Source organism: Seriola lalandi, unplaced genomic scaffold (assembly GCF_002814215.2).
Source record: "Seriola lalandi dorsalis isolate HSWRI2012SDOR001 ecotype SW California unplaced genomic scaffold, Sedor1 jcf7180002054140, whole genome shotgun sequence".
Lineage (NCBI taxonomy): Eukaryota > Metazoa > Chordata > Actinopteri > Carangiformes > Carangidae > Seriola > Seriola lalandi.
In genome coordinates, this window is record NW_019524693.1 from 164,300 (window position 1) to 176,515 (window position 12,216).

Genomic DNA, 12,216 nt, shown 5'->3' on the forward strand with positions numbered 1-12,216 from the left:
AAATTAATTGTGGTCCCATAAGAAATGTACAGAAATGTTATTTGGAAACTTAAAGTCTCCGGTACACATACTCATACTCAGAATGGACTTTCCAGTGGAGTAGGAAAATACCTTGTGTCCAGCAAATACATTTTTTAAATGAAAAACACTTCCAAATTCATAGATTTTTCAATGAGAGTGAAGAGATATAATATAAAAAACATTATCTTGGTCGTGTAACTCTTTTGTGAAAAAAAAACCATATCAGACATAGAATATTTTTACATGTCTTAAAACACCTCTGCAGGGGATGCTTAAAGCAGCTGAACTGTTTTAATACAGACGGTTTACACAGGTGAGTTTAATTAAGTTACAAATTAAAGGAGAATCAACTGTCAGAAATCCAGTTATTTCTTAAAACATCTCAAAGGTGCCAGTAATATAGTGACCTGTACTGACTCTATATATAAGATTTATATATTTTATATTTGATATATTATATATGCATGCGTGTTTACACAAGATATAAACGATTTATAGACGGTCTGAGGACTGTATATGGATGAGAGTCGAGAGTGAGTAGAAAAAAATCATATTTATTGTGTCACATTCAAACATGTATATACTTGGTGACACACAGCGCCACCTGTCGTCAATCAGCAAAAAGTCATCCGTTGCCTGGATACAGCGCAACACACGCGGACAGACAGAGCTGTGTGTATATAACGTTAGCTACAGTAAACATTTCCTTATCGGCTGCTCTATTTCGCTTTCGCTATTTCACTGTAATTAGATATACTTAGATATATCAAACACAAATGACATCGGTGGTTCAGCACGGCCGACGGAGAGGGTCCAGTAAAAGTGGTGAGAGCTTTGGGTTATTGATAACTGTTTGTTTTGGTTGACGGGCAACATGACAGCAGTCTGGAAAATCTGTAATATTAACCAAGAACTGTACGAGAGTCTTTATTAAAATGCAGAACAGTGTCAGAGTAGCTCTGAAAACAAAACAATGTCAAAACATTTACCTGTCGTGTCAACGAGCAAACATGTACCAAGTTTTTAAAAGAAAACAACCTTCCCACACAATTGTGTAACAGCGATATTATTGTTTCTTGCTTATAGTAATCAGTATTATTTTTGTATTTAGTCATATTTCTCATATGCAAGTCAAGGCCATAGCTTTTTTTTTTTTTTTTTTTTTTTTTTAAATACTGAGTCCAAGTCCTTCGTTGCAATCCCATCTCATGAGGATTTTTTTGATTATCCACCCAAAAATGGTAAAGTTTTCTTTATTGGTGCTTAAAAGGTCTGCCATATTATCTCAGGTATAGGCTAATTAAAAGAAAAACTAAGCAAAAATGATATCACCTTGGTGAGGGGGTCACGCTGTTGGCCATATATCATTTAAATGCAAATGTATCATATTGGAAGACACTTTGCTACTTGATCCCATATCAATCCAGGACCGCAATGAATGATTCAATTCAAACCTGCTGCTAATTACAAAATGCAAACTGTTCCAATCATTAAAATCCCCAAATTCTTGGTGGTAACTATGGCCCTGTTTATATAAATATAAACCAGACAGTGTTTGGCACACAGCTGTTACACCTTTTTAACATAAAAGGAAATAATAGAACAGGAAATAAATATATATTGTATAAAGTTAGGGTCTTTGTTTTAAATTATTAATCTGGAAAGCCCTCAACTGCCTGTATTATTAATTTTCATGTTGCATATTCAGTTCCCATAAAGATACTGTGCTCTGGATTTAGTGATCAATTTACCTGGGGCAATTCCCTCCCTTTTTAATAGCGTCTTCAGCAGAAGAAGCCAGCAGGATGATCCAGCCACCTGATCTCCGAAAAGTCACGGTCTTAACCAAGGCCGAATGGCTGAGGATTCAAGATGAACTGAACCGGGTTAATAAAGACAAGGAGAGAATGACAGAGGCAGCGAACCAGAGAGAAGCCCTGCACCTCCAATCAAAAGAGGCAGTGAAGCTGTGGTCCAATACCATCGCTGTAAGTTGTCTGTACAGGGTTTTTGTATTGATTCCAGATGTGTTTGAGAGGTTACAAAAAGCACAATATCCTGCGGTAAAACGAAACTTTAACTTACTTTGTGTGTTCATATTTATCAAAGGGTCAAAGGCAAAAGAAGCTGGAGGCAAAGAAGATTCGAGAGCAGATTGAAGAGGAGAAAAGGAAAATGACTGACATAGAAGAGGCTAAATACCAGGAACAGAAGCGTAAAGACGCCATTGAAAAAGCCAATACTCAGCTGTATTATCAAACTGACCGAGTCAAAGGATTACATGTTAGTGTCGCTTGAGCATTACTGTTGTTAGGCTATTTATACATTGATGTTTTGGCATAAAGAATGACTTTTACTGTTTCCACAGCGTGCACTCTTGCTGACAGAAGTGCTGAAGGAGAGGGAGGCCCAGATTGAAGTGAAGCAAAGAATAAAGAGTGCCTCTAAAGATGTGGATAAAGAATTCACAGATATGGTAAAGACCAGAGAGGATGAAGCTCTGAGACAGGAGCAGGAGAAAGCACTTCAGAAGAAGCTTGAGAGACAGGCTGTTGCAGAGGACCTGAAAAACCAGTAAGTGTCACATCAGACAACCTTTGAACGGGCTGCATTTGCACTGATTTCAGTATGGTATGTTGTAGTTTATCTACTGTGTGGTAAAAATTGCATGAAAATTTGCATTTAACATTCTGTGAAGTGGAATGATGGTGCCACAGTAGAGTGTATTGGTGCAGCCCTCACTGTTCCTGGTTGTGACGAATATTACTACTAGAAATACTATTAATACTAAAAATATATTTGTTTCACATGAGAATATGATCCTTTGTCTTTAGGATCAAGGTAAACGAGGTTGCAAGAGAGCGACAAAAGACAGAGAACAAGAAGGACGGAGAGGAAATCCAACGCCTTCAAGAACTCTATCAATGGGAGCAGAGAATGGAGGACGAAAGACAAACAGAGCAGAAGAGAAACCTTATGCAAGCTCACCTGGTAGGGTCGTAGAAACATGGGTTGTGTGGGATTTGAATCCTTATTTTCTAGCATATAGGTTTACTGATGTATACTCTGTATTTACAGGAACATCTCACCAATAGAGACCTCATAAGAGCAGCAGATGCACAAAAACAGGAGGCTGAAGAGAAGCAAAGGAAACTTTTCCTCACTGCCAAGCAAAAGATGATGAAGTTAAGGAGAGACAAAGAAACTGAGTTGTTTAGGTAAGACCCAGCGCATCTTGATCCAGCTTCCCGTAGACCCAGTCATCTGCCTCGACATCTCACACGTAACAACAACTCAACTTGTTGGGTTATTTTATTCCTCAGAGAGGCCCAGATGCAGAGAGAGAAGATCATGAACAAACTGACAGTGGCACAGCAGGACCAAAGTGTCAGCGAGGAGCAGAGGATTGCTAAGGCTGTAGCTGAGCGGGATGCCAAACAGGCACAACGGCACAGGGAGGAGGAGGAGAAGAGGACTGCAATGTTGAAGTCGATCACTGCACACAGAGAATTCATGGTAACACAAGTTCAGACTCTGAAACCAATGACACAAGTCACGTTAATATAGCATGAAATCTTTATTACATTTCCTTGGTGATCTAAATGGAGTTTCTAAGCTGTGGGTCCCAAAATGTTTATTTTTTTTTATGGCTACAGTGAAATCCACTTGATTGTTTTTGTCCCTTCGTCCAGCTGCAGCTAACAAAATGTTATCACACCTGTTCCGTCAGAGACGAGAAAAGGAGCAGAGGGACAAAGTAGCACAACAAACCACCCGAGACATGCTTCAAGCCAAGAAAGAGGCTGACAGAATATTTTCTGAGAAACAACAACTGAAGGCTCAGAGGATCCGAGAGGATGAAAGAAAATTACAAGACTTCAATGCCACACAAATGGTAATGTCACAGCTGTTTCAAGAACATCAGTATGGACATGACAGTTATGGCCAGTGTTCTCTGAGGGCAAATTTTTGACATTTAAATTTGATTTTTCATACACAGGCTGCAAAAATGGCCAGACATCAGAACCTGAGAAGAGATGAACATGAGTTCCAGGCAAAGAACGCATACCTTGTTGCTGAGGAGGAAAACCAGTTTCAACAGTATTCACAGCACGTCATCAGCGCAGCGGCAGAGGCTCAGCGAAACGTGTTTCCACTTTGCAAAGTTGCGAGGGAAGGGATAGGAGGAGGGCTTGGCCCTGTTTTAGGTGGAGTCCGGCCTGGCTACCTCGTTCAGGACTGTAGTGGTGCTCAGATGCCCCAATATGTCTCTGGTGTCACCCAGAACATTAAAAAGCTTAATGAAGTTGTAGACATTCAAGAAGCAAAGAGGAGACTTGGGTTTACATGGTGATTGTTCTCTCCCAGCTGGCAATTTTAGTTCCAATGTTTCCCTGAATTTACCATCTCTGAAGATACTGAATGTTTTAATAACATTCTTAAAATACTTTGACAAAGGCTTTGTCTGAAACCACTCACTTACTCACTACCAACAAACACTCAATAGTTTGCTCTATAGTGAATAGTACATAGGGATTTTTGACACTTGAATTGTCATCATTCCATCATCACAGACAAGTGGAGTCTCACATGACTTCCACCTGGTGGCCTAGGTGTCAACGGCACCAACCATGAATCATAACGTCTCCTGTCATCTCATTACTGCAGGCATAAAAATGTCCAAATACATAAAGACAACAAAAAAGCTGTGTCCATGCCATGGAGACTAACGGTGTGTCCCTAATCTATACTACACGCTAACTCTAAGCAGGTCTCAGTACGTGGCGTCTTCACATTGGAAAAGTGACAGTCAACTCAAACCAGACAGAATGCATATTAAATACAGCTGATTTTTGAGTGTGCTGTTGAAGGATACTATTCTCCCACAATGCATTGCACAAAGGAAGTGGAAGATCTTGGAAAACAAAAATAAGTTACAGAGAAAGACATTTTGTTTTCTATTTCTGAAGGTTAACTTACAGTGAGTCTACAGTCACTGTGTGATGGACATCTGACAGCGTGTTGTATCATTTCCTGTTAGTGCGAAGCAGCTAAATATTGTTTCTCATATATACTTATATAGAACACTATACATGTTAAACTATGCAGTGTAGTCAGTACTGAGTGATTTCAGACAACTTTTAGAGATGTTCTTCAAAATGATCATTAGGTACACAATATATGTGCTCTGGAAAATGTTCGCTGAAGGTTGCAGTCAAAATGCTCAACTTATTAATAACACTGCAACCAAGAAAAACCTCACTGGGGTCGACATTCACAAAACATTGAGAATGTTGTGAGAATTGTTTGATATTAATCACACAACAAAGTGTTATGCTAACGTTTCACATCAGCTGCCCCAACCACAGAACAGATTTGTCTGGGCCAAAACAGTACAGTGTAAAGTTCTTATAATAATGCAATCACTGTAATTTTGGATGCTAATAATGTTAAGGTCTGCAAAAGATATAACTATTGTTTTGTTTGTGTTTTGATTGTAACAGCATTTACAGAATATTAAAACAATTGATTAAAATCCAAATTGAGCATTTTAATTCATTCTACACTGTAGTTGAGTTCTTTTCAAAACCAACTTCCACAAAACACAATTTATACAAATTGATTTTATGTTGTACTTACAGTGTGACAGTGACATTAATTCTTTCAAAAAAAAACAACAAAAAAAAACAATCCAGAGGTATCGCAAAACACAGGATTACAGTAAGGTTGTGGATGTACAAAAAAAGTCACAATGTACATGTTTCATCTAACAATGCCAGGGATGAGCATGCATGCAAGAAATTCTTTTCTTTTCTCAAGTTCTTTCTTACAGACTGATTGTTGTTGTAAAAATAATTGAGTCAACATCAGACTTTGCCAAAGTTATAAGCAGTCCTTATCCCCAAAAACCAACTGTGTTAAATAATATTAAAACAAATTTCGGTAGAAAACCTCCTCAGGGGAAAAGACTTTTAAGAAGAGAGAATCTGTTGCTGTAAAATCTTACTTTTTTTTCTTTTTCTTCATTTTTTAAACAAACAATCTGAAATTGGAGCTATTAAGCCAAAATATAATTTACCAAACAATCCAAAAAAAAAAACTGCCTTCGAACTGACTTCAGCTGGTCATGTACAATTAAAAGAAAACCTGGTACTTTTATACTTACTGCTAATGCAGTATACAACGTCAGTGAATTTTTTTTCAGTTACAAATCCTTTTCTCTAATCTGACTATGCAGCTTCAGCTACCCATCAACAATGCAACACATTTAATGGGGAACAAATCCACAATCCCCATTCAGAGCCCAAATGCAGTCCACAGTTTGGCCAAAGCTCACGTGATGCTACAGAGTTTGTAATTGCAGATTTAAGTTAAATGTTAACAGTGGTTTTTGTTTACTGCTCTGCTCTACGCCACTGTCTCTCCCTCGTTTACTGCTTTACAGCTTTGTCTCCGTTCAATCATGACTTCAAACATCTGTTGTAATTTCTTATCTGTGTTATCGGTGTGAATTGTTTCGGAAATGACCTTTGACAGACTTTGGTACATTCACGTTAGCTTTGGCTGAACTGTGATGTGGGTTTTTTTTTTTGCACTGAATGAGGAATGTTAATATGTTCAACTCTATATAAGAAGCTGTTGCTGCATATTACGTGTGTAGTAGGTATAAAAGAGGGACAAAATCCCAATTTATTCCTTTAGGACACCATTACAGGCTCAGTCACTGTCAGAGCTGGAGCTAGAGCTTGATTTATTCCTCTTGCTGTCATTTTTGTCTTTGCCTTTTGTACTATCTGGTCTTGGTCTTGCTGGACTTCTTCTGTCTTTGGATTTGGAGGGACTATTAGCTCTTCTTTTGGAATCTGGGCTCTTTTGACTTTTCCTTTTATCATTTCTGTCACTATCAGAACTGCTACTACGTCTTCTCCTTTGGTTGCCGGCTTCTCTGTCTTTTCTATGAGATGATCGATCTTTGCTGTGGTCTCTCTTATTACTCTTACTTCTGGAGCGCCTGCTTCTGTGCGAGTCTCTGGTTTTATTTCTGTCTGGACTTCTTGTTCGATGTTCCTTATCCCTGGACGTTCCTCGCCTCTTATTCTCCCTTTCACTGTTGCATCGTCTTTCCTGACTCCTGCTACGTTCCCTGCCCCTCTCCCTGTCTTTTTCTCGTTTTTCTTTGTCTTTCGATGCTGCAGTTCCACCTCTATCCCTGTTTCTGCTGCTTGATCTGCGCCCATCTTTTGTGGTTGTTCTTTCTTTGCTTTTTGACTTTGTTCTAGTTCTTTCACCATTTCTTCCTTTTGTGTCCTCTTTATGCTTTTTCTCAGACTCATGGCGCTTATTTCTATCTTTACTGTGATCAGACTCCGATTCCTTTTCTTTCTTATTAATATTGCGGTCTTTGCTCCTCGAGCGACCTCTCCTCTCATCACGTTTGGGGTTGTGACTTTTATCTCTGCTTTTTGACCTTCTGCTCTTTTCTCTGCTCTTTTCTCTGCTCTTTTCTCTGCTCTTTTCTCTGCTTTTACTGCGACTCTGAGATTTATCTCGTTTCTTTGCTGTGTGTTTGCTATGCTTCTCATCCTTCTCTACAGCATCCTCCTCTTTGCTTTTGGATCTATGTGACCGAGTTTTCTTGTCTTTTTTACCCTCAGCTGTTTTTTCATGCTTTGTGCTGGAGGCTCGTCTCTCTCTTCTTGGAGCTTTAGCAGCCTCGTCCTTGGCGTCATTCATGTCACCTCTGTAAAAACATAAAAAGTGCAAAGGAAATATTACTTACAGATCATCACAACCAACATCAGGCAACAATATGCATTGAATAATGTTGAAAATTTAAATTTTAGAAAATTAATTTCTTACATAATGCATTTCATTAAATATTATTACGATTAATGAGTGATTAGATTTGAAATACAAAAAGTATTGCAATGGCCTTTGCATTTCATACACAATTTATGCTGGAGAACCTGTCAGGGTCCCATGTTTTGACTGGTTTACTTATCTATCTCTAAGCTTAACAGTGAAGTGTGCCATTGCTAGCTGTTCAGCTGGTATTTAACTTAAAAAAAACAAACAATAAAGCACAAATGCATTACTTTAAGAAAATATCCAGTAGAGTTTTATTGAATTTATTACAAATAAACCACTCATGCTACAATCTGTACAATGTGTCCCTTCCTGTGCAGCAGGGATTTTGACATTAAGGTCTTAGCAGGCAGCACCAGGAGTTGAACAACTATGAAAGCTTTTTAAATTCTTTGTATAGGTTGAATTACTACAGTATGACATCAACTGGTGACGGAGGGGACATCTCTTTATTGTCACAGTCGACTAGTAAAAAGACCATATCTGCAACTGATGAGATATTTTCATAGTTACAAGTTCTGTTGCACGTCCTCTTTAATAAATTGCATACATCTAGTACATAGCTAAAACACTTGCATCTGCACACTAAAACATGTGTGCTCATTAAACAGAACATTTTCACAGTCTCAGATTAAAAGATACAAGATCCGTCATTACAGACAAACATCACTACTACATAATATGTACTCTTTAATAAGTTCAGGTCAGAGCATCTTACCTGTCACCCTTAATCCAGCGCTCTCCAGTGACTGCCCTCATCCTCTGTCTCTGCAGCTCCTGACGCCAGTGTGGAGGAGTTTCACTGCGCCGAAAACGATCCCTGGACCTTGAACGAGAGCGTGACGGAGTCCGGTACCTCTGGATAGGAGAAAAGGAAAGACCACTCACTTCTGTTCCATACAGACTCTAAACAGACTGGAAGTAACATTTAACAAGACAAAAAAGTGCAATTAAAATGTTTATAAATGATGACATTGAATTTTAGGTGTCACTGCCATTTGAAAGCAACTATTTAGAGACTGACATATTTCAGTCTCATTATATTTATTGTGACAAAATTCTAGCTTCACATTATTGCACCTACCCTTGGACCTCTGCCTTTTATCTTCCTGCCAGATCGTGTCATCACCAGTCTTCTATGATATGCTGACTGTGAATTATATGTTATGCCAGTACTGGGGGGGAAAAGAGTAATTAAAATTAATTGACGGTGGGAAATAAGTATGACAAAGAGGACAAACTAGAAAATGAATGCTTGTCAAGCAGACTAACCTCTCTCTTGGCCTTTCCTCTTTATTTCTCTGATCCTTTTCAGCCTCCCCCACTGACTTCTGGACTGCCTGGGGACTTCTCCTCATGAGGAATCGGTTCTCTGGGATGGGCGGTATTTCTTCAGGACGTACAGTAGATGTAACCACCTCCTCTTGTTCTTTCTCCTCAGCACTTTCCGCCTCTGACCTAGCAAAGCATTGCAGCTCAGTATAAAGACACTTGGTACTGTTTACACTGAACACAGTGAAAATAATTTATGTACCTTTTCTTGTCCTTCTTCTTCTGTTTCTTTTTCAGTTTTTTTGCCTTCTTTTTCCGCTTCTTGGATTCTTTCTCAGATTCTTCAGAATCAGAGGAGGAATCTGAGGAGCTTTCAGAGTTGCTGGAGCTACTGCTGGAACTGGAGGAGGCTCGCTCCCTCTTTTTTCCTTCCTTCTTTGCTGCAAATATGTAGAGTGTTACAAGCACTGCTTTACTAAATGTAAAAGTTGTGTCTTCTCAGTCAATAGAAGGAGAGAAGACGTTTAAGGTTTTGAAAATACTGAAAATGCATTGCACAAACAAACAAACAAACAAACCTTTAGATTTAGGAACCAGCTCGCCACAGTTTAAAACTTTTACGTCAGCATATGGTTTGCTGTTATGATCCGTTTTCTGGTTCTCCATGGTTTGAACAACCTCTTGGCCAGAGATCACATGACCAAAAACCACATGGACACTGAGAAAATAAAGTGGTGTTGACCTTTAGCTATGAGACATATCATGTACATTGTGCACTATGCAATCAATTCGATTTTTAGATGTAATCAAGCAGCAATTACCCATCCAGATGTGGTGAGGGTTTTGTCGTTCTGAAGTGCCACAGCAAGCCGTTCAAGAAAAAAAGACAATTATTTGGAAAGCTTAAGGATGACAGAAAGAACTTATAATAAATCAAATCAATAATATAAAAACATAAACAAAGTGCTTACATGAAAAACTGGGATCCATTTGTATCTTTGCCCCTATTGGCCATAGACAGCAGGTACTCCTTGTTGTGTTTAACAGCAAAGCTTTCATCTGGGGGAAAAGGATAAGATTGTACTGCCATCTTGAAGCCAACGTCGGTTTGGATAACAACTGACAGCTCTGACAGTGGCCTCTTTACCTTCAAAAAAGCCTCCATAGATGGATTCCCCTCCTCTTCCATTGCCTGAGATGTCAAAGAACAAAGAAAACATAAGCAAAGGAGTTGCAGCATGACAGGATATTTGGCATTGTTAAACTCATGTTGATTGTTGGTTATTCAAGCAGATCCTGTAGTCTTGTATTCAGTTTGTTCTAAGATAAGTACCATTCACAACCTTCAATCTTTATTAACTCACCTTCACTGAAGTCTCCTCCTTGAATCATGAAGTCTTTTACAACTCGATGGAACAGACATCCTTTGTAGTGCAGGGGTTTCTGAGTTCCTTTACCAATGCCTTTCTCACCTGGAAGAAACAACAGGAATGATCATGATTAAAGTGTGCAAAAATATGCTGCTAGCATATCATTATTGAGGAGAAAATCCATTATTCACCTGTGCAGAGGCATCTGAAGTTTTCACATGTTTTGGGACAGATGTCTGAAAACAACTCCACCACAACTCTGCCAACTGTGAGAAGACACCAGGTTAGAATAATTTTCTTATATTTAAATTGTGGTGAAACACATGCTCAGTTGTCAGTGTATTAGGAACACCCACCTAAAACTAAAGCAGTTTAATTCAACATTCCTGCAATAATCCCCTACCTTCATGGTGGTTATACTGTTCAGGTTTTGTTTAGACAAATTAGAGAGATGCTGATCCAAGTTTACAGCAGTTTTGGAGGCTGTAGTCTGTGGTGCTATATATCAGATGTAATCTTTTGTATATAAACCCCATTCATATCTATAAGGGTAGACTAAATATTAAAAAGACAATGGGATTTAACAAAGCCACAAACTACACCCTCCAAATGACCAAAATGTGAATCACACCTCTCTACAACAGTTTCCAATACAACCCTCATGAAGTTAGGGTTTATTGCATAGCTACCCCATTAGACTCCATTAGTATAAGAAATATTTACCCATTTAACTCACAGCTGAGTCATAGTAGGCAGAAATGTGAAGTTTGTTTCTTACCGAGCACATTACTGATTCCAATGTCAAGGAAGCACCGAGGGCGCTGAACCTTGATCCCCATGATCACCTCCACTGATCCAACACCTGTAGGTGAGCAGCACAAATCAGAGAGAGATAAGGGACAGCAGCATGCAACAGGCGAAATGAGATGCAAATCTTGCACATCTCCCGAGCCTGATCATCTGAACGATTTCTTTAAAAGCTACTGAAAACCATTTGAAGCAAAAAATAAATGATGATGGTATTGTTTGTAAATCACTGTTGTGCCGTTCAAGTTACCAGATAAACAACAGAAGCGTTACCGACACAGCTGGATTATAATAAACACCGTTAGGCTAGCTAATGTTCGTTTGTTTTTTATTCGTGAGATAATGTTATCCAACAAGTGACACGTTTCCAGGTATCTTAAGTGTCCCCGTGTACACACTCACAATCCGGATTAAATCGTTGCGATTTCACACAGCAGTATCTATCTACTCATCGTTAGGCCTGGTGTTAGCATTAGCAAGCTCACCTACCCCCGGTCACACAACATAATAGAGGAATCTTCCTACACAACATGAACCATTTTAGTGCATTAACTACATACATATGTCGATAGAACACCCACAATGTGACACAACATCACCTGGAAAGACAAGAATATTATTCCAAAAGGCGAGCAGCTCTTAACAAACGACGAAAATTAAGTTTCATTCAGTGTTGAGCTCACTGTTTCTAAAGATGGCGCGAGAGGGACGTCAACGTATGTCTAGGCTCGTGCGCCAGTCAACGCAGCGGTGCACGCAGGAGCAGGAGCATAGGAGATTTTATGCCCTGTAATTTATCTATAAGGTACAACTTTCTCTCAGGCTGTCTAAATCAGCTACATCAACCATTTAATGATTCAGTGAACCCACCTGTGTAGAA

General features: G+C 39.0%; 2 protein-coding genes across 4 annotated transcripts; one reads left to right on the forward strand and one right to left on the reverse strand.

The window, feature by feature from the left end:
- The first annotated feature begins 1,805 nt into the window (after positions 1 to 1,805).
- cfap210 (cilia and flagella associated protein 210) lies at positions 1,806 to 5,520 on the forward strand. Its single transcript, XM_023403519.2, has 8 exons — positions 1,806 to 2,009; positions 2,131 to 2,304; positions 2,390 to 2,595; positions 2,856 to 3,012; positions 3,100 to 3,239; positions 3,345 to 3,537; positions 3,752 to 3,916; positions 4,022 to 5,520. The coding sequence occupies exons 1-8, from the start codon at positions 1,827 to 1,829 to the stop codon at positions 4,373 to 4,375; spliced, it is 1,572 nt and encodes a 523-aa protein (XP_023259287.1). The 5' UTR covers positions 1,806 to 1,826; the 3' UTR covers positions 4,376 to 5,520.
- Positions 5,521 to 5,551: 31 nt separating this feature from the next.
- ppig (peptidylprolyl isomerase G (cyclophilin G)) lies at positions 5,552 to 12,044 on the reverse strand. Of its 3 annotated transcripts, none has more exons than XM_023403520.2 (13): positions 11,936 to 12,044; positions 11,308 to 11,391; positions 10,721 to 10,795; positions 10,524 to 10,631; positions 10,307 to 10,351; positions 10,131 to 10,218; positions 9,981 to 10,010; positions 9,738 to 9,877; positions 9,422 to 9,599; positions 9,160 to 9,345; positions 8,972 to 9,062; positions 8,606 to 8,745; positions 5,552 to 7,762 (listed from the first exon to the last, which is right to left on the reverse strand). In XM_023403520.2, the coding sequence occupies exons 2-13, from the start codon at positions 11,366 to 11,368 to the stop codon at positions 6,739 to 6,741; spliced, it is 2,166 nt and encodes a 721-aa protein (XP_023259288.1). In that variant the 5' UTR covers positions 11,369 to 11,391; positions 11,936 to 12,044; the 3' UTR covers positions 5,552 to 6,738. The 3 variants fall into 3 exon arrangements, with proteins under 3 accessions (XP_023259288.1, XP_023259289.1, XP_023259290.1); XM_023403521.2 differs by having other exon boundaries at positions 11,918 to 12,035; XM_023403522.2 differs by having other exon boundaries at positions 11,897 to 12,035.
- Between the last annotated feature and the right edge of the window lie 172 nt (positions 12,045 to 12,216).

Bases quoted from the DNA above. Each gene is read 5' to 3' on its own strand.
- cfap210 (XM_023403519.2), top strand. From the start codon at position 1,827: ATGATCCAGCCACCTGATCTCCGAAAAGTCACGGTCTTAACCAAGGCC. The intron at 2,010-2,130 runs GTAAGTTGTCTG...TATTTATCAAAG, and splicing joins TGTGGTCCAATACCATCGCT to GGTCAAAGGCAAAAGAAGCT. The intron at 2,596-2,855 runs GTAAGTGTCACA...CTTTGTCTTTAG, and splicing joins GCAGAGGACCTGAAAAACCA to GATCAAGGTAAACGAGGTTG.
- ppig (XM_023403520.2), bottom strand. From the start codon at position 11,368: ATGGGGATCAAGGTTCAGCGCCCTCGGTGCTTCCTTGACATTGGAATC. The intron at 9,063-9,159 runs GTTAGTCTGCTT...TTTCCCCCCCAG, and splicing joins GAGGAAAGGCCAAGAGAGAG to TACTGGCATAACATATAATT. The intron at 8,746-8,971 runs GTAGGTGCAATA...TCTCCTATCCAG, and splicing joins TAAAAGGCAGAGGTCCAAGG to AGGTACCGGACTCCGTCACG.